At 44.4% G+C, this 21,158-nt stretch overlaps 1 protein-coding gene across 4 annotated transcripts in view; it reads left to right on the top strand.

Moving 5' to 3' along the window:
• LOC147014876 (calpain-1 catalytic subunit-like) overlaps nucleotides 1–21,158 on the top strand; it is a 181,907-nt gene that overhangs the window by 115,336 nt on the left and 45,413 nt on the right. For all 4 annotated transcript variants that reach the window (XM_085853294.1, XM_085853293.1, XM_085853295.1 and 1 more), the window contains 3 exons: nucleotides 2,928–3,013; nucleotides 14,307–14,381; nucleotides 16,132–16,292. In XM_085853294.1, the coding sequence (XP_085709420.1) occupies nucleotides 2,928–3,013; nucleotides 14,307–14,381; nucleotides 16,132–16,292 (322 nt within the window). The remainder of the gene's footprint in view (nucleotides 1–2,927; nucleotides 3,014–14,306; nucleotides 14,382–16,131; nucleotides 16,293–21,158) is intronic.

Here is a 21,158-nt window from a genome sequence, read left to right as displayed (position 1 = left end):
ACCGAAGATGGTGTGAGTGTGGATGTTTTCCCAAAAAATCGAGCTGTGAGGAAAATTTGGACAGCCAAGGTAAAACTTACCAGAGGAAAGTGGCGCGGCCCAACTGCTTCAAGCGTCATTTTCAGCGCCCGTTGTGAAGATGGTTCATCTGACACGGACATGTGTTCCCAGTTTGGGATGAGTAAATTGAAACGATCGAAAACTGATGCGGTCCCCATGAAGATTAGAGATTATTCTAGTCTCATGGAAAATAAGGAAATGGACAGATGAGCTGCGGAATGCGTGAGAGTCTGAGGGTAAGTGTAAGTGGTATTATTGATTTACCGCATTTCTATTTAGCATCGGCCATGATCGCCACCGCTTTTGTTTCAATCAGTAACTTTCTACATTAGTTGTCAGATAAACGTACAGGTACAGCCGTATCAGACATACGTACAGGTACAGCCGTATCAGATATACGTACAGGTACAGCCGTATCAGATAAACGTACAGGTACAGCCGTATCAGACATACGTACAGGTACAGCCGTATCAGATATACGTACAGGTACAGCCGTATCAGACATACGTACAGGTACAGCCGTATCAGATATATGTACAGGTATAGCCATATCTGACAAACGTACAGGTACAGCTGTATCAGACAAACGTACAGATACAGCCATATCTGACAAACGTACAGGTAGAGCCGTATCAGACATACGTACAGGTACAGCCATATCAGACATACGTACAGGTACAGCCATATCAGACATACGTACAGGTACAGCTGTATCAGACATATGTACAGGTACAGCCATATCAGACATACGTACAGGTACAGCCGTATCAGACATACGTACAGGTACAGCCATATCAGACATACGTACAAGTACAGCCGTATCAGACAAACGTACAAGTGCAGCCATATCAGATGTACGTACAGGTACAGCTGTATCAGACATACAGTACTACCTCCGTAAGCAGGGCTAATATTAATATACATGTCGCTTGTAGGTGCCAAGCAGATAGATAATCTACAGAAATGGAGAAAACGATGAATTGTTGAAATTATGTTTAATCCCAATGACCATGGTGCATCATTTGACAACAACAAACAACTTTCACATTTTAATGCCTGTTGTTTGCGGACGATCTCCGCTGGGCTGGCGCAGGCCGGGCACGCAGACAGGTAGGCACAAACTTTCAAGGCTAGAGAAACACTGTGCACAATGTATGAACAATCTGACACCCACACCCACCTGTAACACTCCGTAACACTTCAACAAACATCCCTTAAAATATTCCGTAACGCTCGATGAAGACATACCACTCCCCCATATTTCACGTCTTGATCCCAGGATGCTATCTATCTCGTTGGTTTTTTTCAGTTACTACAAACTACATTTGAAAAAGTAAAGGTGGTGCAGTGTATCGTCAAGACCAGGCAGCTGTCGGAATCCCTGTAATGACGTCATCGGAATGATCACTCAGAGTGATGCAATCGTTTCTAAATGTGTTCAGTTGGTTTCATTTGCGAATGAGATCACGCGTCTGAAGAAGAGCAATGATTGAATTTAGATGAAGCAATTTGTTTTTACCATTAATGTATTCATCATCACACCATTTGAAAGCCTTTATCCCTGAGCAGGGGTCAGCTTTTTTTGCGGGCTCCAATCATGGTACCCTTTCTTGTGGCAATGTTTTTACAGCCGGATGCCCTTCCTGACACCAATCCTTTAGTCGCCTTCGACCCTGCAGGGATAATTACCAGTATACTGGTGCTCATTTTGCCGACCTTCAGAAGGATGACAAGCTGAGTCAACCCCCCTGATGCTAACTCAGCAACCAGCGGGGCTCAAACTCAGGACCCCAAGGATCCCAAGCCACCGCCTTAACCACTAAGCCACACCAGGCTCATTTCACCATTAATATATTGAACACGTGTAATTCTTCACCATTGAGAGATGGAGCCAAAACAATATCTAGAATGATATCTCAAAAAGTTGTTGATGAATTGTGACAGATTTGGTGGATGAGTTGTTTAGGTGACAACAACAAGCCGATTAGATTTTGGTTCAGGTCCGGATCCAGATCCGGCCTATCGGAGTGGAATACAAAACGTAACCTGTTCAGCTTTGTTGAGGTATGCGCTGTACCAAGTACCGTTCTAGTTACTACAACAATTACAGAGAAGTAATTGCATCAAAATACCACTAAACTCCACATTTACCGCGTTCTGGCTCTATTTTACCACTCACCAGTTGTTATTGCCAAGACTTTCTTCGACGTCATCGTCCCGAATGTAGTGAACGACAAGTATTTCATGAACGATGTCACCCTCAATTTCCACCTCGGGTTAATATATGTATGGTCTGACAGCACCTTCTACATCCTGATTTTGACTATCGTCGTAATCTGAGGATTCTTGATCAGAAAATCATTCAAATTCACTTTTCGATGACTCTGAAGTGAGCTGTTTGGCCATTATCCTTTGCATGCTGAGACAATCGTACTGACTATGACGTCACACAGATGACGCAATGACCGTGGAGGTTTTCTGCAATTTTTTGGGGCGATACCCGCCAGGTTGACTTTTAAAACTTTAACACCTCAAAAGATTATTACAGTTAACAACCACGTTCAGTTCTTTGTTCATTACTTGCAAATCAATATCATCACATCAAAAAAAACGTTTAAAAAAATTATAATTCTGTGGACCTTCAAGTGAAATCTACACTCTGTCACCTCCCAAAGACGATTCACCCCTCATGACATCATCATTTCAAAATGCCATTCCACTTACGGAATGCCAACGCTTTGATAGCTGCCATCGATGCTGTAGTTATGAAATGATGAAAGAGCGATGTACACAAGTTGATTCCATGATAAACCACAACTGGTTAAACCTGCGACAGCAGGTTAAACTCAGGATATTACTCTTTGCAGGTGAGCGTGAGAGGAGAGCCGGTGTCACTCGTTCGTCTACGCAATCCCTGGGGGAAGGTGGAGTGGAACGGTTCATGGAGTGACAGGTCTGGAACACATACTGAGAATCTAGAGGCAATTACTGGTAGAGTACTTTGAGTTACCTTGTAAATACAAAACTGGTCTTCAGAACCATCTTTGTAGTATTGCCTTTGAACACGTGGTCTTCAGAATGGTTCTTTATGTCAGCCACTGAAATCACGGTTTCAGAATGGTCTTCCAAAAACCTTTATTGACTTTGCCTCTCCTTTTGTCTTTCCTCTTAAAAGGTTTTTTTGGCAGCTACCCATCCACTTCATCCCAATGTGTATGTTTTTTTTTTTTTTTTTTTTTTTTTTTTTTGTATACCTTGGTCGAGGCTCGTATGAGAGCTAACACACAACTCACAGCAAGGAGGCATGAGACAAGAGGGGCGGGAGTGGAAGGGACAAAACATTGGGGAACAGACACAGGTGAACTGTGGAAGGGAGAGGGATGGGGATGGGACGGGGAACATGGCGAGGGGAAGATGGACATTAAAGGGACTTTCAGGAAGGAAAGCAGGAGAATTGAAGGAAGTGGGCTTGGGTGGATTATCGGGGGTAGAAAAGATCGAGGATTTGGATGGGGGAAGATAAGAGGTGGTGGTGAACAGCTGTTTTGAAAGCCTGGAGGGAAGAATGGGAAAGAATAGAGTGAGGAAGTTTATTCCAAAGGCGGGAAAAAAGAGGAATGAAAGAGTGAAGATGAGCAGTGATTCGTGATTTTGGTAGTTTTACCAGAAGGGGGTTGTTGGCAGACCTTGAGCGCCCTGTGGAAATGTGGTTGGGACAAATCGCAGAGAGAGCAGGGGGGGCAAGGCTGGAGAGGAGTCGGTAGAAGACAGAAAGACCACCGACCAACCTGCGGTGATTGAGTGAGAGGCCCAAAGACTCAGCTTCATTGCGGGAGATGCCAATGATCTTAAAAGCCCTGGTTTCGACAGCGTGAAGTCGAGAAAGGTGGGACTCAGGAGCACCAGCCCAGAGGGGAGAGCAGTACTCCATCAGGCTACGGACAAAAGCTTTGTAAGTGGTCAGGAGCTCAAGAGGGCCGAGGAAGGACTTTGCACGACGGAGGATTCCCAGTCGGCGACTGGCTTTTGAGGCAAGGTTGGAAATGTGACTTTCCCAGGAAAGGTCATGGCAGATAGTGAGACCCAGAAGCTTGAAAGAAAAGACTTCTTCCAGAGGATTGTTGAGAAAGTGGATGGGGGGGTTTTGTAAACGGTCCTTTCAAAGAGACATAGTGAGAGTGTGAGATTTGTCTGGATTGAAAGACATGTTCCACGTGTTGGACCAGTTTGTGATTTTATCCAGATCTGCAGTGAGCGAAGAAGCTGCTGCTTGCCGGTCTGAGGGATGACAGATGGTACGGCAGAGGGTGGAGTCACGGGCAAAGGGAAATAGAGGATTTTCCAGAGAGTCTGAGAGATCATTGATGAAAACCAGAAAAGAACAGGGCCCAGAACGCTACCTTGAGGAACTCCAGCCTGCACAGGAAGAGGGGATGAAAGAACTCCATTTAGGGCCACACGTTGACTGCGACAGGAGAGGAAGTCTGCGAGCCATGAGTGGAGATGACCTTGAATACCATGGGAAGAGAGTTTGGTGAGTAGGGCAGGGTGCCAGACTGTGTCAAAAGCACGTGATATGTCCAGGGATACGGCTCGGATTTCCTGTCTGGCATTGAGGACCTCCATCCATTGATGGGAGAGCAGTAGCAGCATATCTAGGGTAGAGTGACCTGGTCTGAAACCAAATTGATGATTGGAAATCAAGCCATTGGAGAAGAGGAAGGATTTCATGTCTGAAGCGATGATGGATTCCATAACCTTGCTGATGATTGGGAGAAGGCTGATTGGTCTATAGTTACAGGGATCTGTTTTTGCACCTTTATATGCAGGGCAGTGATGTTGGCAGATTTCCAAGCAGATGGCAGATGACCTTGGGAAAATGAGAGGGTGAATAGAACAGAGAGAGGGTGAGCAAGAGCAGAAGAGCAGGCTTTGAGGACACGTGGGCTGATGCCGTCTGGACCGGTTGCAGAATCTGACTCGAGGTTTGAAAGCAAGCTCTCCACCTTGTCAGGAGAAAAGGATACAGAGTCCAGGGACAGTTGGGTGCGACTGGGTAAAGTGGGTAGAGATAGTGATGGGTTTGGGACACAAGATTTAGCTGCAAACACCGAGTTTAGACATTCAGCTTTATAACGTGTGGAATCAGCAGTGCGGCCATTTGAGGTAAGGGAGGGGATGGAGGGGGAACATACACCAGAAACAGATTTGATTAAACGCCACCAGGATTTTGAGGAGGGAGAGAGGTTTGAGAGTTCAGACTTGAGATGAGAAAGATGTTGTTTTCTGGCTCTCCTGAGGGTAGTTACACACTTGTTCCGAGCTTTGTGGAAAGAACTGAGATTGCCCTCAGTTGGGTTTGCTTTCCATGAGGCAAAGGCAAGTTGTTTCAGGACAACTGCCTCGCCACAAGCTTCAGTAAACCAAGGGCGGGAGGAAGGGTAAGACAACTGAACACGAGAGGGGATAAATCTGTGCATGAGGGAGAGCAAGTTTCTTTGAAACAATTCCCAGGATGAGTTGATGTTTGAGAAAGTAGTGATAGGAGACCAGTCTGTAAGTTTGATGGCTGCTCGGAGACCCTGCCAGTCGGCTTGAGTGAAATGCCAGACTCGACGGCGGTGAGGTGGTTCTCTGATAACAGCCAGAGAGATGTCCACTTTAACAAGGACGTGGTCAGAAGAACCAATTGGAGCGAAGGAAGAGCAGCAGATATTGTCAGGGAAATTTGTCAAAATCAGATCCAGAAGAGATGGAGTACCATTGGTTGAGATCCGGGTCGGGAAGTTGACCGATTGAGTCAGTCCCAATGAGTCACAGAAAGCTTTTGCTGATGTCCCATGGCAGGTGAGAGAGGTACCCACACCGAGCCAACTGGCGTGATGACAATTGAAGTCGCCACATAAGAGGAAGAGAGAGTTTGGATGAGAAGATAGAAGATGGTCCATGTTTTCGGAGAGTGAGGTGTAGATGGAGTCATCACTGTTCGGTGGACGGTACAGTACACATATAAACATGAGGTGGGAGTGGAGGGGAAGCCGAAGCCAGAGGTATTCCTGGGGGTGTGGGGGGAGTGAGAGCAGTGCAGGGAGAGTGAGGAATAGAGTCTTTGATGAAGAGAGCAACACCTCCACCAGGACGAGGCTCAGGTCTGTCATACCGTAAGAGGGAGTAACCAGGGAGAGATACTTGGGAGTCAGACACGTCTTGGGAGAGGAAAGTTTCTGTTCGGCAGATAATGTCTGGTTTGTCAGTGGCAACCTGCATGGAAAGATCTGAAAGGTTTGAGCGAAGGCCCCGGATATTTGAGGTCCACACTTTTAATGAAGAGGTAGGGGAGGAGGCTTTGGGTGCAGGAGGTGGAGGGGGCGGGGGAGGGTAGGACGAGGGACGAGGGGGGGAGGTAAGGAGGGTTGCTGAAGGAGTGTGGGGTATTGCAGAATAGCGAGGGGAGGGGGCCGAATGAGGAGGAGAAAAGGCTCTGTGGTGCTGGGAGAGAGGGGGGACAAGAGACAAGGAAGATGGCAGTTGAGTATTTGAGGAGGTGGAGTGAAGAGATGGAGGTGAGAGGGCAGTGGAGGGAGGCAGGTTGGTGGATGAGAGGGGGGCAACTTAGAGAAGGAAGAGTGAGGGGGATGAAAGGTGGGAGAAAGGTGAGGGGGGAATTTTGAAAGAGGTGAGAGGGAGGCTTGGAGGGAGAAGAGTGGGATGGTTGCTTTGAGAGTGAGAGTGAGGGGTGAGGGGGTGAGTTGGCACTGAAGTTGGAAAAAAAGAATGTTTGATGGAAAGCGAGCATCCATGGCAAACTGTGGTTTTTAAAAGTTTTAGGTCAGAGATGCGATTTAACACAATTCTTGATGGATGCAATGAAGGCGAATTCAGAGCATGGAGAGAAGAAGCGCTGTAATAGTTGGATTTTTTAGGCAAGGAATGAAGGAGAGGTCGAAATGAGAGCAGTCTGTTAAAATAGCAGAAGAGTAGTGCATTGTGAAACAGTAAAGAGTACCACATGTGTGAGAGAGGAAGATGAAGCATTATAAGATCGTTTTTGTTGTTAATATTAATGTATGAGAGAGTTCAACAGATTAGGTCATGGAAGTGTAAAAAAAAATAAAAAAATAAAAATAAAAATAAAAAAAATAAAAAAAATAAAAAAAATCGAGGAAGACGAGGAGGAAGTTAAGAGGAAGAAGAAGTAGCAGAATCGGGAGGTGAGCGTGTTGTTGTTGTTGGGTATATTTTTTTTATTTTTTTTATTTTTTTTTTTTTGAGATAAGAAAGAGATTAGTTGGGAGAATGGGGGATGTTTGGAAAGTGGGGAAGATGAAAATTGAAGGTAATGGGGAGGATAGAAATTGAAGGAAATGGGGAGAAAAAACAAACAAACAAACAAAAAAAAACGATCGAACACCAAGTGGAACCGGTAGGCCTCAAGCCTAGGACTAGGCCTCAAACACCAGGTAAGAACGTCGACATAAATACTCACAAAATAGCACGATTTTTGAAACAAAACCGAACTAGGAACACACATTAACATGTAGGTGAGAAAATTAAACAGTTAAAACGGGACAAATAACAATCGGAACTTAACTTTGAGAATGTCAGCAGGGAGCCCCGAAGGAGACCTCTTGCCGCTCAAAACCGGAACCGGAAGTCTCCTTCAATTGTTCATGTTACTGTTCATGTTACTGTTCTTCAAGAAATGTTAACACCTCTACTTTCAGCTTTGTCATTCACAAAATCTCCACGAGATTGTCGTGAACTTAACTCATCGACAACATACCCTGAAGTACTTAACATCAAATTTTGAAGAGGTTGGCCTTTATTACTTGACCGCTTATGCAAAGTGGGCCATAAAAAAAGGAAATGAAACAAAAAATCGTAAATCAACACCGTCGACAGATATGAACGAAGTTTTTAATGTGAAATATTTGTACAATCCTCAAGTTTCGATACTTGAACCCAGTGCTCAATATGATCTCCCCTCTGTTAGTCTGTTGTACACATTTTCTTATTCGCAGTATCAGGTTACACATCACTTTCTGTAGGGTGTCTTACATATCTTTTTCTAATGGCATTTCACCCACCACAAAGCCAAAGGCAACTCAAGGTGGCGGCTACACAAAGGAAAGCCTAGATATTAAACAGGAAGAAGAAATCTATTGACATTCCTCTTGAACTAAGGTAGGTTAGGCTTGAGGGGAAAGGGGAATGCAGGTAAAGAGTTCCAAAGTGATGCAGTATGGGGAAAGAAAGTGAAAGAATACTTCATTGTCTTATTCCTTGGGACAACAACAATGTATGGGAAGAAATAAACTGCCAAACGTGTAAATCGACTGAAAAGAATCTTTGAAGTGGGTGCTTAACAGTGATCCGCACTTCGGGACCGAATCTTACTCCTGAACACCAGTGTAACGGTGATGTGGGTGAACACAATCAAATCTCCCACCCGAACGGTCAGCAATTTAGCAAGTGATAGTCCGTGGGACTGCGACATCGTCTGCCGAGATAGGCCAAAAGATCTTTGCTTCGGTTTCTGTTCTACGTTCGAGCTTGTTGCCTGCGTTGTGTTTAACAGTTCTAAATAATGGGGGCCGAGTGAAGACATTTGACGAATCACTGCGTTTGTATCCTCCTCATGAGGTTTTGGTGGCAATTTCCAATTGTCGTGGCTTTACTTGTGCCACGGTTTTACGTTTCCATTTCTGGACATGCATCAACCAACACTTCAATAATGGAAACAGTACAGGGTTTATTCAAAGGGATAGCGAAAGAGAGAGAGAACACTTAGACTGAGACAATACGAAGCGAAGCGACTATTCAATCGCACATGTCCCTCACGTAATTCCGGTAACGAGACCGAAAGGACCTTCCCACTCACAATGCTTGCACGTGGTGGTTGTGGTGTCTATGGCGGTGGGCTCATTTGCGGGACATGTTGTGCTTCCCCACTCGGGCTTTTGTGGGGTTCTTGGTGGTGTGCCATTGCCTCCACACTTTTGGCAGTCAGGGACTCAGGATTGGAACACGCTGTGGTCCTCATTTCATTTGCTCTGCTTCTTGCACGCCTATTTCGCACTTGCACCAAGCGTTCAACTCTCCCTCAAACTGCCAATGACTCTTCCTCCTCCTCCTCCTCCTCCTCCTCTCTCAAAACTGCCATCTTGCATGGCTTTTTCTCAACGTTGCACCGTTCTTCTGGTGATTTTGATTCCTATTGGGGGTGGGGTGAGGTTTCTGGCTCATGCATAGTAGTGATTCGTGCAATTAAAAGAACACAGATTACAAATGAGAAATGATTTAGAGGAATACAGTGGAGGGATGGTTGGGGGGGGGAGGTTACGACACATTACAGAAGGGCAGAAAGACAATTGTTCTCTGCTAAACATGCTTCGACATGTGTTCTACATCTTTATACGGAAACCAAATTTTTTACTGTATTCATTTAGTTTTTTCTGCCATTCCTTTCCCATTCTAATCTCCCCTTCCAGGATTTCTCTTTTAAACTGGCTTGCCCTTACCTCTCGCTTCAGTAGTTCCAATTCTCCATCTTGTTCGCGTTTTTCCTTTTCGAGCTTTGTTTTCCTTTCTCCTTCCTTCCTCAATTCTCCCTGCAGTTCTTCGAACTGTTCTGACTTTTCCAGCAATTCCTCCGACCTTTCCTCGAGCTGTCTCTCTCCTTTTTTATCTTCCATTCTAGGCTTTCTCTTTCCTGATTGCCTGTTCTTATCTCTTCCTTCAATTGTTCCAACTCCCCATCGTGTTCACATTTTTTCTCTTCCAACAATATTTCCCTCACTCTCTCCTCCAGTTCTTTGAACCGCCTTGCTTGCTCCAATAATTTTTTCCATTAATTGTTTTACTTCCAAGTCGTGCTCCTTTTGTTTCTTTTCGAGCTCGGTTTTCCATTCTTCCTCCCATTGTTTCCTTTCCTGGGAGATACCAATCTGCTGTTCCTCTATTCTTTTGTTCAGTTTGCTCTTCGCATATTCCAACTGACGGGTATAAAACACTACCAAATTCTTTTTCCCACGTAATTTGTCGACTCTATTGGCCAAGTCATGTTTTTGCCACCGAATTCGTTCCAGTAAATCGTCCAATCGCTGTGTCCCCCGTACACGTAATTTTTCTGAAGCGCGTCTGCGTGCCATTGTGACTCGTCCACTCCAACTTGCACCTCCTCGATATATTCTTCATAACGCTTCACCTTTTCCAAGACATCCCCCAATTGTGCCTGAAGCCTGCCAATGCTCGCATAGTCATCCTGCCACGCCTGCCATGGCACATGCCGTGACCACGTGCCTTGAACCGGTGACTGGGAGCTCACGCCTCGTGCTGTGCCATTAATATCAGCCCGCTCCGTGCTGCCATTGTGCGACTCCGTTTGCCGGCAAAGTTCGTGCTCAAGCCGCTCCCACTGACCACAGTTAGTGGTGGGGTTATAATTATAAAAAGAACCGACCTGGGCCATGGATCCTACATGACGACACATACCTAATACCCCCGGCTCCCGCTCGCCTTGAGACGCCATCTTATTCTCGTAAAGGGTTAATTTAGCTTGCTCGTAATTTGGAGGGAATCAGGGGTCGCTTCTCTCACCCCTGGACCGATTCCCGTGAATTTAGCTGGAGACAGGAGAGCCCGTTTTCCTGTTCTCCGATACCAGTGCCGCGAGGAGGGCGATGGATTTGTATCCCACTCCTGACACCAGTGTTACGGATTCGCGCCCGCCGGCGTGCTGACGGCCACGTAACTCGAATCGCGGCACGTCGCCCACCGGACGGACAATCCAGTCGTGACCCTCTCGGACTAACGCCGGGAACCAGTCACGGGTGGACCTTTCGGTCTCACCGCGATCGAGCCAAACGGCCCCCGCGTGGGATAGGGTTGCTCGCCAAATTCGACCTACCTAAGTACCCACACGGAGGGTAGACCGGGCGATCGCACCTCGCCGCAGGTCGACTTCGGACACGGGCCACTTAAGCGACCCGTTCCGTACTATCGGGATAACCGAGCGGTGTTATCGTCGGCCTCGACGGTTCGATTAATTATCGGGCGTATTCAGCCCACTACCAACCCTTTACGTGAAGCAAGATGAGGATTCAATGAAAGAAATGACGAAGCGAAGCGGGAAAACAGTTCAACATAAAGCACATTTATTCGCGATGAACGGAAAGCACACATATACAATTCCACCAAAAGCACATAGAAAAGAAGAGAAACACAATGCAATTTTACACAAAAAGCAAATGTAAAAGCGAAGACACAATGCAGAGCTAATACCGACTACCGAGCACACGGCAACACTTATACAATTTTACTTCACAGACGGCGCCGACAACGCACATTCCCAAAGCAAAAGAAAAGAGAACCACCCTCCAGGATGAGGGGGTAGGCGGGCCTGGAGCCGAGACCGTGTCGGGCCTACCCGTCTGGTGATGAGACGCGGAGCGGCGGTGGTGCCTCAACTCCGCGGGCCTCGCGGACAGTGTCTGGTAGGGGGTGGGAAGGGGGCCCCCTTGGTCACACTATCTCAGCGCGGGGGGAAACAGGAGGGGGTTGCTGATGCTCGGGGAAAGGAGGATTTTTACTCTGTCTCGGGTCCCGCGACGAGCGTCTCCACCTCGACCAGGTCGCGCCGTCGGCCTCCCTGGTGTGCAGCTCCCGGCACCGACGCGAGCACCCCTCGTCTGCCTTCGCCGCCGCCGCCTCTCCACAGCTCCGTCCTCTTCGCTCCGACTCCAACTCCGAACTCTTCCTCCTGCGAACTCCTTCCAACGCACACACGACGACCCTTTTCTGACGAACGCAGCCGCTTATATAAGCCCCGTGGCTTCGCCTTTGACCCCCTGCCTTCGACCTTTCACCTCGCTCCCCATTGGCCCGAGAAAAAGTGGGCGTGAATGCATTTTGATCCATGAATTTGCATATAGCGACCGCCCTCCAACGCCCTGGAGGCGGGGCCAAATCGCCCCTTGCTCACCGATTGGACGGAACAAAAGTGGGCGTGAGTCGTTTTTGATCCGTTTTTGGAGCGGAAAGTCCGTGGTTTTGTACACGCTGTTCGGCGCGCGCCCTGCACGAGTCCAATACCGGTACCCACAAGCGGCGCAAGAACGGTGGCGATGCGACGGTTGCGAGGGTTGACGGCAAAGGTCGTGGCTGCTGTGGTGAAGCGGCGCCGCGGTGGGTGGTTGATGTTGTGATGACTGTTGAGACGCGGTTGGAGGTGGTAATCATGGCGGTTGGTCCAAAATAAAGATAGTAAAAGAAAAACGGCTATCCTGAAGAGTCGCAGCATGCATGAATGACATGTATTCCCACTAGACAACGGGTTTGGGCCTAACTACACATATACTTACGGAGATATCTCACCTTAGGGACCTGATTGGTGGTTTGCGAATTTGGTCAACCACAACAATATATATATATATATATATATATATATATATATGTATGTATATATATATGTATGTATATATATATATATATATATATATATATATATATATATATATATATATATGTATATATATAATCCCTTCTGTAATTCTGGGGGAATTAACCCATCTATAACTGGAGGGGGAGCACTCGGGAGAGTGAAAAACCTCCGCCGCCAATACTGCTGGGTCACTCAAGTGAACCTTATGTCTTATTCATTAAATATGATGTCAACAGTGCTGACAGTTATAGTTCTTTTCTCCATTTTTTTTTTGGGGGGGGGGGGGTGGAAATCACTTAAAACATGTAAAAATGCAAAAAAAAAAAAAAAATCGAAATTTTGTTGAAAAAAAAGTTGCAAAAATTTTTTTTCTGTAACAATTTTTTTGGGGGGGTTGGAAATCACTGAAAGCGTACAAATGCAAAAAAAATTCTTTTTTTTGGAGGGGGTGGTGTAACAATTTTTAGGGGGTGGAAATCATTTAAAATATGTAGAAATGCAAAAAAAAAAATTCTCAATTTTTTTTGGGGGGGTGGAAATCACTTAAAACATGTAGAAATGCAAAAAAATTCCCTATTTTTTTGGGGGGTAAAAAATTTTTGGGGGTGGGGGGTTGGAAATCACTTAAAACATGTAGAAATGCAAAAAAAAAAAATTTGGGGGGGGGTTTTAAATCACTGAAAACGTACAAATGCAAATAATTTTTTTTCCTTTTTTTGGAGGGGGTGTAACAATTTTTAGGGGGTTGGAAATCACTTACAATATGTAGAAATGCAAAAACAAAATTTCTCAATTTTTTTGGGGGGTGGAAATCACTTAAAACATGTAGAAATGCAAAAAAATTCTCTATTTTTTGGGGGGCGGGGGGTTGGAAATCACTTAAAACATGTAGAAATGCAAAATAAAAATTTGGGGGGGGGAATTTGGGGGGGGTTGGAAATCACTTAAAACATGTAGAAATGCACAAAAAAAAAATTTTCTCTAACAATTTTTTTTTGGGGGGGGGGACCAAGTCCAAAATTTAATGGCATGATCCTTGGACCATACCTAACCCCCCCCCACCAAGTTTCGTCGAAATCCGTCGAGGAGTTTTTCCGTAATACTGTTCACAAACAAACAAGCAAACAAACTGGAGGGGGAGCACTCGGGAGAGTGCAAAACCTCCGCCGCCAATACTGCTGGGTCACTCAAGTGAACCTTATATCTTATTCATTAAATATGATGTCAACAGTGCTGAGTTATAATTCTTTTCTCCAACATTTTTTTTTGGGGTGGGGGGAGGTTGGAAATCACTTAAAACATGTAGAAATGCAAAAAAAAAAAAAAAAATTTTCTCAAACTATTTTTTTTTTGAGGGGGGGGGGACCAAGTCCAAAATTTAATGGCATGATCCTTGGACCATACCTAACCGCCCCACCAAGTTTCGGCGAAATCCGTCGAGGAGTTTTTCCGTAATACTGTTCACAAACAAACAAACAAACAAACAGAAAGGGGTGAAAACAGTAACCTCCATCCATTTTCAAAGATGGCGGAGGTTAATTATGGTGCAATTATCCCATTCGTAATTCTGGGGTAATTATCCCTTCCATAATTCTGGGGGAATTATGCCATCCGTAATTCTGGGGTAATTATCGCGTTGGTAATTCTGGGGGAATTAACCCATCTATAATTCTGGGGTAACTTTTGACTTTTCATGGCTTGTTTTAGGTGTGCTGTTCAATCAGAGCAACCTTCACAATGCGTCTGAATGTCGACAGTCCCAAATATATCATTAATTGTCCCGTTTGCCTTTATCCATTCACAGGTCTCTCAATTGGAATTATCTCGATGGAAGCAGCAGAAATGTTCTGAGAGATACTCAAGAAGATGGAGAGTTTTGGTGAGTGATGATTAATAAAGTTAATTGCCTTCACCACCAAAGGGAGACAGAGATTATGTTTTCACCCCTGTCTGTCTATTTGTTTGTCTGCTTGTCTGTTTGTGAGCACAATATCTCAAAAAATTATGGACGGATTTCGACTAAACTTTGTAGACAGGTTGGGTGTGTGACAAGGAAGAATTGATTCGATTTTGATGAAGATTCAGATCAGGTTCTGGATAAAATATTTTTTTTTAATTTAAAAGTCATTTATAGAAAATAGAGTTATTGACTTCGACTCACCACTGAAGGTTGATAACCTCGTCCAGTCTGAGCGGCGTCCCATAAGCTGTCGAGCTTGGGTGCGGGTGAATGCAGTTACAAGTTCAGTAGGAAGCAAGAAATGGCATATCACCAGTGGGCCAATTCGGCATCGTGTCCACGACATAATACGATTCACTCAGTGACTCGGGTGTCATAAATGTCCAGTGCCCATGAGAATAATCTGATCACCGAAAGGGGTTCGATGCTAGTCGTCCCGCAGTTGAAAGGAGTGAAAACCCACTGAAGATAGAGCCGCAATGTGGCACGTGGTACGAAACTCCATGAGTCAAGAGAGGAAATGCGTCGCTGAAGATAGGGCTGCGAATGTGGTTTAACTCCAGTGAACTTCAGTGAACTCCCATGAACTTTTGTTTAACTCCAGTGAAACTCCTGTCCATGAGTCATTTCCACGATGGTGTAAATAGTGAGTTTCCAGGCATAAAAGCGTCGTCACACTTCCGTTCAACCTTCCTCAATGCCAGTCCCCCGAAGGGGAGGTCCAAGAGCCTGAGAATAGTGTGGGGTAAAATGATTGTTTATAAACCAGATTTTTTTTTTAAACCATGCCTACACTACTGCCATTAGTTGGACAAGTAAATGGAACAAAGTTCATGATTTAAAAGTACAAACAATATTAGCACCGATGAAAAGTACATGACAGATTCTTCACCATTGAGAGATTTGGGCCAAAAACTTTTTTTTTAGCATATTTCAAAATGTTTTGGATGGATTATGACAAAACTTGGTAGATGAGTTGGGTAGGTGACGAGAACAAGCCGATTAGATTTGGGTTCAGCTCTGGATGCAGATCCGGCCTTTCGGTGGGGGAGGTATGTGCTCTCCCGAGTGCTATTCTTGTTTATAAATGCCATAAACTGACTTTGTACCCTTTCCATGGATGATTCTTAAAGAAATTCCACTGATGCTGAAAATTTATTTATTTATCCACCTTTAAACCTCTTTACCCCTTCATTTAAACAATTAAACATGTGAACACTATAGAACACAAATCACCTTCATAATACTTCCAAGACACATGTAATAGAATGAGTGGACGTGGCATGTGAGAGTACAGTATTGGGGTGTAGAAGAGGCCGCCGATATGGCTATGTACGATGATGATCGGCACTGCGTCCTATGGTGATCAATAAAGCCTCCATCTCCTAAACTGTGACTCAATGTCATCTTACTACAGTGTGTAAGAGTAATGTATAAGACTGCTTCAGTGAAGCTAAACTTCTGGATTTCTTGTTTTTTAAACAATCTTTAAAATCATTATTTTATTAAGATTGAAGTGCAGTTCCATATGTACTTGAACACTGCACATGGTATCATGTTGTATGAACTCTCTAGTTTGTTACATGTTGAGATGGGAAGGGCAAACAAGCCAACCTGAAATGAAACAGAAAAGAAATCCTCACAATGTTGTAATTTTTTTTTTCCGCAGGATGTCCATGGATGATTTTCAGCGACACTTCAAAAGTCTCAGTTTGTGCCATCTTAACCCTGCAGAGAGGCTGGATTCCAGGACATCTGGATGGACAGTTCGGCTGCATGAGGGGAAGTGGATTCGTGGGAGTTCTGCTGGCGGCTGCCGTCGGCACATAGGTTGGCCAACTTGAGCACAGAAGTGTTGTAGGAGTGACAAAGTTTTCAAACACAGTTCTTTTAAATTTGAGGGTTTTCAGATGGTTTCTTCAAGTTTGGGAGTTTTCAGGGATACAGTTCCTTCATGCTTAGGATTTTTCAGACACTGTTCCTTTATGTTTGGGATTTTTCAGAAACGCCAGCAGTGCTTACCTGTCGCTTCACTGACAGGTTTAATCGAAAGACAGCATGTTGCACTTCATAAACATGTTGCATGTCTATCTGAGTTTCAATGAGGATGCAAAACGATAATGCATGAAGATATGCACCATATTGAAATTCCGAGAGATTTTCATATATAAATTGGAAACACTTTATAACATACTGTACTAGCAGGAGAGAGAGAGATTGGGACCATAATCTGTGCAGAGCATTGGTGCTGCTTAAGCAGTCATCCTTGGTTATTGGGCACAATCCTGAATGGGTCGACACTCCGACACAGTATACCAGCAAGCTGGCACTCATTTTGCCGACCTCGGAAGGATGACAGTCCGAGTTAACCCCACCTCGTATTGATTCAACAGCTTAGCGGGATTTGAACTCAGGAACTTAGGATCCAAAACCCACCACCCTAACCATTAAGCCAACACCAGGCATGCACCAGCAGAGCCGGTATTTTTACCTGTGCAGCACCATGTGGGTGGGGGGGGGGTGTTTTACCCATGACCAAATCCTGGGTACCTCTGGCGGTTTGATAACTTTGGTAGAGATTGGCCTAGCCATTTTTTTTCTATTATTTTCAGAACTACACAAACATACATACAGAAAATTTCCTTGAGGGGGGAATTTGTTGTGGGGTGGTTGGGGGGAGGGGGACAAAGGAGAGTTAGCTTAAAAACCTTGCCCAGATTCTGAAGAAAATGTTTGGCCTGTAGTTGCTACTGTTCGGCCATGAAAGAATAATGTACAAACACACAAAGGAACATCCAAACACTTGGAAATATTTATGTGGACTTCATCACTTTACATGAACTGCACTAATTTCTCAAAGTGCTGTGTGGCATAAATCCTGTTGAGCCACGGCAAATCAGTAACACGTTAACCGTGATGAGAAACGCCACACAAAAGCCTGTGCTGCAAATGATGTTATCCTTCTTCAGAAGAAGGTAGGTGCACCTATGATGTTGTCACATAATGTGCTGTGAAGAAGAGAGAGCATAAGCATCTGCATTTGTGATATCTCAAGCAAAATCTGATGACAAATTTAAGTGCTTTTTTTATGAAAGTGAGCACAGTGTACTTGTGCATGCATGTAGTGCTGAGAACATTGGAGTTTAGATCACTGAAATAATAGAGAACTGCAATAATCCAGAGTGGAACGTGAACTAAAGTAATGTGATCTCTCAAACTGCTCCATTGTCACAAGACCTTGAGTTCGCTTCCAAAGCCAGTCACCGACTGGGAAACCTCTATTGTGGAAAGTCCTTCCTTTGCACACCTGAATGCTTATCCACCTACAAGGCCTTCATTCTCAGCTTGATGGAACACTGCTCTCCCTTTGGGGCTGGTGCCCTTGCCTCACATCTTACTAAGCTTTAGGCCGTGGAAAACAATGCCTTAAATATCATTGGAATCTCTCTTGATGAAGCAGTCTATGGGCTTATCACTTTGCCATCACCGACAGGTTGGTGTTCTCTCTGTCTTCAACCACCTCCTTTCTCGTCTTACACCCTCTGCCCTCTCCATGCTTTGTCCCCCACAGGTATCTGCAGGGTGCATGCAGTCCACCATCAACCCCCTTCTATTGAAATTCTCAAAATCCAGGATCCCTGCTCACCCCTCTCATTCGTTCCTCTTTGTGTTTTTTCGACCTGTGGAATCAACTTCCACATTCTCTTAAATCTCATTCTTCCCTTCAGGTCTTCAAGATAGCTGATGACCACCATCTCAGATCATCCCCAATCCAAAACCATGATCTTTTCTACACCCGTTAACCACCCCTCCTCCACCCCCAATCTTTTTCCCTCCCCAACCTGAGGTGGACAGAGGTTATGTTTTTACCCCTGTTTGTCTGTCTTTGAGCACGATATCTCAAAACGCTATGGACGCATTTTGACGAAACTTAGTGACAGAGTTGGTTTTGTGACAAGAACAAGCCGATTTAATTTGCGTTCAGTCCGGATGCAGATCTGGCCTATCAGTGGGATACAAAACGTAAACTGTTCAGCCAGGCGGAGGAATGCGCTCAACCAAGTGCTGTTATAGTTAGCTTCTGTATCCATCTTGCCCACCCCTTGCATTCTCTCCTACCTTTCATCGTTACCCGCATCCCTTGTTTGTCCGTTTCGGTCTATTTTCTCCCTCGGGCCTCTTGTTGGCATTCCCCCCCCCCCACTTTTCTTTCTGTTGTTCCGTTTGTTATGTTTTGTCCTGATACATTCAGTATTATAGCTTTTCCACGAGGCTTGACTCTGTATTGAATATTGTTGTTTTTAGTAAAGACGTGTAACACCTCATTTCTTTGGTTGCTAAATCCAGTGTAAGATGACTTGGGTCAACCTACGATGAGGAGCAATGCGCTGAATCCCCTGCAACAAATGTCCGTGGCGCTGCGATTCCATGCAGCTGCATCATTTCATTCAGATGTTGGAGATACGTGTGGTGTTTCATAACTAATCGGCTGTTTAGATGCTCATAACTAATCAGCTGTTTATCTCCCTTTGTAAATTGCTATTTAGATGGGTGATTAGCTGTGTGTATCCAATGATGTTTTTGTGTGTTTTGTCACTGTTTAATAGTTAGGCGTGGGTTTAGCAAATGCTCGCTAAATGCCTTTTGTAAATTTGGCTCCAAATGTTTAACTGTCATTGTGTGTACCTGATAATAAAATTGTCACTATTGTTAAAACACGTCGTCGTTTCAGTAACAATTATGCATTCATATTCGTTGTGCAGTTAACTCATGAGCATGTCAGATTGCTTTTGAACATTTTGAAAGTCAGCTCCAGAACATTCTAAACTACCAGGTGAATAGTGTCAACGAACCTAGTAATAGCCACCAACTTTGAATGGCTAGATTGCTCTGGAACTGAGATATTGATATTTTAAGGTACATGGTAGCCATCTTGGATTTTACCAAAAACCGTGAAAGAAAGTTGAACCTCCTTTTTTGAATGGTATTCATCCTTAAGATGGTAAAAAATACAACTTTCTATTTTCTAGACAAAAAGTTCAAGGAATTACGAAAAATGGATCTTTTATAACATGTTGTTGTTGCTCATGGATGTGGTGGTGTTGTTTGTGTGCTCAGAGTTTATTCCAAAGAGATTAAAATGGTTCTTTTGGAACCGCTATATTAACCTCTAAGTCCAGCTAAAAGGCTTTTTTTGAATGAATAAACGGACATGACGTTTTACAATTTGAAAATTTTATTGTAATTAAATAAATCCATTTTCATTTTCATTTTCCCATAGTCACAGGAACTCTTTGGAATAAAGCATGATGGACACACAGACAGACAGACATGCGCATGCACGCACACACCCACACACACACCTCCTTTTGGTAATAATGGTTGCTATATTTTTTGAGAGTTTTCAGGGAGACAGTTACTTCATGTTTGGAAGTTTTCAGGGATATAATGTTTCGTGTATTTTTCCTTTTTTACAGTGATCAAAGGCTCATGAAGGCCTTTGTTGTATATTTATTACACAAGAAACACCTGCTCCCCTCGGGAGCATTGGTAATCATCCCCCCCCCACTCGCAGGGGGAGGGGGGATTTGCCCATAATCTGACAGTGGGTACTACTGACACATCTGCAAAATTTGGGGGAGATGGGGTGTGCCCTGTTTTTTTCGATGCTCTTCAGATATACAATACATACATACATACATACATACATACATACATACATTGCATAGAATTGACTTATTTAATACTATCAGGGGTACCCGGCATTGCCCGGTGATGTTCTAAATCTAACCCTGTTGACATTTTGAAGAAATCTATTTTTTTTTCTATTTTTTGGTGGTGCTTAAAACACTTCCCTATACCCACTAAGGAATGGGGGTCAGGGATAATTTAATATTACTTATCACGTAGCTACAAAGGCTAAGGCACTATAAAGAGATTTAAAAAAGAAATTCTGTTAACCAACCCCTTTTTTTTCAAAATTTTCAAAAACTTTTTTTTTGCGTACAACACTCACCGGCACTCACTGATGAACCTCTAAAAGTTTGACGAAGATCCGTTCAGCCATCTCTGAGAAACACACACACACACACACACACGGCTCTCTTCTCGTATAGAATACCGCATAGATACTAGAATGCAGGAAAAAGACATGAGTACACGTGAGTGTACTTGAATCAGAATTACAGGGATATTAACAGAAAATAGCATCTACTATATGCAGTAGGGTTCACAGGATGGCCTAGACTAGAGGCACACACACTCTCCTCTCAGCTGTCTAGCCTGGGTTTGAATCCCAACCCAGCTATAAACTGTCATCCTGGTGTTTAACAGGCAGAGTGTTTCATCAATGTGTGTCGTCCTTCCGATTGATGTTAAACGGCCGTACCATCTGCCAGCATTAGCTGGTGGACGTTAATGATCCCACGGTGTCCTTCGCGAAGAGTATGCGAGCTATTGTCTGCACCATGAACAAATTACAAATTCCTGCCCTAACTACTGCTGGGAGAGAGATGGCAAACTGAAACTACCCAGCATGACTTCAGGCCAAAAAAATGCTTTGGCAAAACCAACGCTCTGTATGGAACACCGAGTAGCTCGGGGACATCGGATTGATATGCAGTACATGGGATTTTCTGAGCCTCGTTCTGAACATCATGAGTCATTGGTTCGGCTAGGAATGCTAAATAGGCAAAT

This window comes from Eptatretus burgeri, chromosome 13 (assembly GCF_056783735.1).
Source record: "Eptatretus burgeri isolate ZD-2024b chromosome 13, Ebu_testis_v1, whole genome shotgun sequence".
Classification (NCBI taxonomy): Eukaryota; Metazoa; Chordata; class Myxini; order Myxiniformes; family Myxinidae; genus Eptatretus; species Eptatretus burgeri.
The sequence above is the reverse complement of the archived record's forward strand: the minus strand, read 5'-3'. Positions and strand labels throughout refer to the sequence as shown.